Source organism: Camellia sinensis, chromosome 13, assembly GCF_055761805.1.
Source record: "Camellia sinensis isolate YWXY chromosome 13, ASM5576180v1, whole genome shotgun sequence".
Lineage (NCBI taxonomy): Eukaryota > Viridiplantae > Streptophyta > Magnoliopsida > Ericales > Theaceae > Camellia > Camellia sinensis.
Window position 1 is genome coordinate 54,542,570 of NC_138973.1, and position 4,304 is coordinate 54,546,873.

The following is a 4,304-nucleotide window of genomic DNA, read 5'->3' on the forward strand; positions in this document are numbered from 1 at the left end:
TCCTTACCTAAGTAGTCCTGATGACAGAGGGATGACAGAAATGAGCGAAATAAATTCATTTAGATACTTACCTTAAGAGGCCACTCAAAATTTAATTCTAATATGAAATTTAATTCTAACACACGTCTTAAAATTTAATTCTAACACGAGTCTCAAAATTTTATTCTAACATAAAATTTGATTCTAACACGTGTCTCAAAATTTAATTCTAACATGTGTCTCAAAATTTAATTTTAACACGTGTTAGAATTATGATGACATTTATCACTAAATAATTTAACATTTGGGTTTCGTTTGGCTTAAGATAAAATATTTTTGATTCATTTTATGTTGTTTGGTTGACCAAAAAGCAAATAAATTTTTTTTTATGGAAAATATTATTGCTTTATTTTTTCAAAAATGACTTACTTTTAAAAATTTGGTAAGTCAATTTTTACAAAGTTAGACTCTGACTTACTACATTTTCAATACAATTAACTTTTTCAAATAAATATATTACCTTACTAAAAAGTCATAAATAACACGTTATTAAATCAAAATTTCTCTTTTAGGCAACAAAATATTTTTGTTTTAAGTGTCAACTAAATACCGAAAAACAAAAACAAAAATATTTTTTCTATGTCAATAAAATACAACCCAACTTTATAGATCCATTTTTTAGACCTAGTAATATGTCAATAAGATGATTAATTTGATAATTAGAGAATAAATAAGAGAATTAATTGACTTAAATATTTTAATAAAGTATCATATCATTAAATTTAGAAAGCAAGTCTAATTTTTGGTTTAAATAGCAATGCTCTTTTTGTTTTGTTCGATACAAGCATGGTAGTACGTAACAGTAATGCATAAAAGCCCTGAAAACAACTCAAGCTCCAACAATGGCCTCAATCACCATTGAGGATCTCCATCTTTTCCACACAGCAGACAGAGAAATCTTCTCTAGGCTCATCATCCACCTCATGCGAGATCCAGGACAGTCTCTCCTAGTAATGGCCCTATGGCTCTGGCTAGAAGTGAAGAGATTCCCAAACATCATAGCAAAATTGCGCAACAGATCAGACTTCATCCTCAACGCCATGGCCGACGAAGCCACAACCTGTCTCCAAGCTCTCGAGTCCAAAACCGCCTTCACTTCCCCTTCCGAATCCACCATGTCAGTCACAGCCAAAATCATAGGAAAACCCATCTCTGTGCCCATGATCACCCACATCAAGTTCACCGCCATAGCTGAAATCAAAACCTTCCTCAACAATGTCTGTTCCCTAATTTTCACAGACATTTTACAACAGGTTTTGGGTTCTCTTAATCAGCCACTTCCTGTAACGGGTTTTCCTCATCCGGTTTTCGGGAATATAACTATCATTTCACTGCCCCTCAGCCATCACTTGCCAACCGGAGGGCTATGGGGCTGGTCGCATGAGATTAAAGCTTCGGTGGATGATCGAACCATGTTCTTGACTTTCTCAAGAGGGTACCCGGTTAGTGAAAGCGAAGTTAAGGAGCTTTTTATGGGGTGTTTTGGCGATTGTGTCGACAATGTTTATATGGACGAGTCTAACTCGGTCGATCAACCTTTGTTTGCTCGAATGGTAGTTCGTGGTGTTTCAATTATGGATGACATTTTGAAGGGTAGTAGTATTGCAAAGTTTCGGATCAATGGGAAGCATGTTTGGGCCAAAAAGTATGAACGCCGAGACGGTTGATGAAGAGTAATTGCTAGGCCAAAACTTTTTACAACCATATATTTTGTCTCAAAAAATCTATTTATAGTGGCCAATGTAAAATTTTGTCTCTAATAATCAAGTTTTGGCTTTTTCATACGGACCATTTCGGACTAACTCTGTGAGGGAGGAAATTTGTTGGCTTTTGTCCCAATAAATATTCCATTTTTAGGGACAAAATAAATTTGTCTCTAAAAAACTGATTTCTTGTGGTGATTTTTGAAATCTAAAATCATATTTTCCAAAACACTATTTCATGAAATAATTAGAATTTGGAAAATGAAAAAAAAAAATATGCATTTAGTATAAATAATTGGGTACCTGTGGCGGCTGTGAAGCCCACGTAAACAGGGCTAGGAACTGTATGCCGCAACTTCATTGTATGATTGAGAAAGCTCACTAGTGGATCCCCATTATACCCGACAAAAATCTGAAGATTCTTGGTCCACCCATTATATTCGACCCGAACCGTTATTTCTCTACCCGTCTTGAGATTTATTCCGGTGCTGTTGAGGCTCTTCACCGCAACCGGGCTTTGTACGCTTACGGTGTCAATTGCGATGTGGTTATCATCCGGGTCGAATTCATTCTTGTACGTGTCGAACTCTATTGCAAGTTGATGAACTACACCTGTAATAATAACTGTACACATCAATTACTCTGAGATCAATCTTTTAGACTCTGTTTCTTTGTTTTTTTTGTTTTGTTTTTGTTTTTGTTTTTTCGTGGGTTTTAAACTTCAAAAAATTGTGAAAAGTGAAATTAAAAGAGAGTGAAGTAAAGAAACATATACATTTATTGTAAGCATTTGATTAAAATGAAATTTTTGTGAGAAAAATTTGAAAAAAAGGGTCACAATTTAAGGTTCCACATCTTAGTTGCATTTATTATTTAGAAACGTTATAGTGCGACCCATAATTTTCTGGGTAATTAATTGTAGGGTAATCATATAAATCAATCTAAACTATAAATGGATTTTTTTTTTTATTTATTGGCAAAAGAAAGAACCTTTTTGATGAAAATAAAAAATATTACATCAATAAAAAAAAAATGATAAGGACAAAGAGTATCATAACGAAATAAATCAATTCCAACAATGTTAGCACAGAGATGCATGCCCAATCATTTGCTAACACTATAAAAGATTTGTGAGAAACCAACTAAAAAACAAACAGCAAAGTAGCAAAGCAAAAACCCCTGCAACAAACTAAAAAAGCACCATAGATGGATGTTTAGTAAAATTGGAATAAAATTTCTAAGTTGATAATATGTGTTTGTTATTTCCCAAGATATATAAAAGAGAGGAAAGTAAAGAAAAGAATGAAAGAAACTAGTTGCAAAAGGAGCAAGGATCCTCTAGAGTGATTTTTTCCTAAAGTTTTCTAAAGTGCTACAGTGTATGGTTGAGATTTACTGGCAAGTCACATCAATTTTTCTGATGTGACTTGCTAATAAATCTCAACCATACACTGTAGCACTTTAGGAAACTTTAGGAAAATTTCACTCTAGAGGATCCTTAGTGGTTGCAAAAGTCCCTTAAAATAATATATACTCAATTTTTATTTAGGATATTATCTAAGAGCATCACCCTAATTCATTTTATACATAAACCACACAATATATTAATTAAACCTCAATCACACATTGCCTGATAATTTTCTTCACAAAATTTCTAGAATATTGGTAAACTTTTCCTAAAAAAAAAAAATAGAAAAGAAAAAAAGAGATAGGGAAGAGAACATAGACCTTGAGTAGACTGATCAAAGATACCAAGAAAACAGCCAAAGCTGTTGGGAGGAGAGGGTGCACGATCCTGAACCAGAACAAACGCCATTCCATCACCAAATCCTTGGGGTCAGTCAGTCAGTATCCTAATACTGAAAGTGGTGCGTATAGACGCCGGCCATCCGATCACCGGATATTTATACAACACCCGTCCGATCTGGTTTATCGGCGGTGGATCTCTCGGCTGTTGTTGTTGGTGATCCGACTTCACGTTCAAAGTCCCATTGCTTGCAGTGGCGGAGACACTGCAAATCAAGTTGCCGCCATTGGTGCAGCTTCCGGAGTTGAAGGAAGGGAATGAGAAATTGAAGGAGTCGACAAAGGTGAAACTAGGGCTGAGGAAGGTGAAGAGGAGGAGTAGAAGTATCAACATCGTTGTAGTTGAAATGAAAGGCTTCTCCCATTTGTTTGTGCATCAGAAAATTGCAATTTCCACTGTCTTTCATTGGATACAGATAATGACCACTCCACTCAATTAATAATCATAAAAAAGATAAAATGACGTGGCACAATTTTACTGTCATATAGCGAATCAAGACCTTCTTTTATCTCTCTCCTTAAGTCCTCCCTTATTAGATTATCGAATTCATTTTTGAATTTAATTTTGATAATTTGAATTGTTCACGTTTTAAAATTTATTGAATATATCATATTTATAAAAAATTAAATTGGTCAGATATTAGAAATCATATGTTTAGAAAACTGTTTATTAAATTTAAAAAAAAAAAAATTTTTAGTTCGATGATTCGAACACTTAATTTTTAATATATGATCAATTTAATTTTTTACAGGTAT

General features: G+C 33.9%; 2 protein-coding genes across 2 annotated transcripts; one reads left to right on the forward strand and one right to left on the reverse strand.

The window, feature by feature from the left end:
* Positions 1-881: 881 nt before the first annotated feature.
* LOC145805395 (uncharacterized) lies at positions 882-1,706 on the forward strand. Its single transcript, XM_082900518.1, has one exon. It carries the CDS (start codon positions 882-884, stop codon positions 1,704-1,706), a length of 825 nt encoding a protein of 274 aa, XP_082756644.1.
* Positions 1,707-1,915: 209 nt separating this feature from the next.
* LOC114299894 (lectin 1-like) lies at positions 1,916-3,882 on the reverse strand. The gene is made up of 4 exons (XM_082900519.1): positions 3,640-3,882; positions 3,471-3,537; positions 2,046-2,354; positions 1,916-1,950 (listed from the first exon to the last, which is right to left on the reverse strand). The coding sequence occupies exons 1-4, from the start codon at positions 3,880-3,882 to the stop codon at positions 1,916-1,918; spliced, it is 654 nt and encodes a 217-aa protein (XP_082756645.1).
* Between the last annotated feature and the right edge of the window lie 422 nt (positions 3,883-4,304).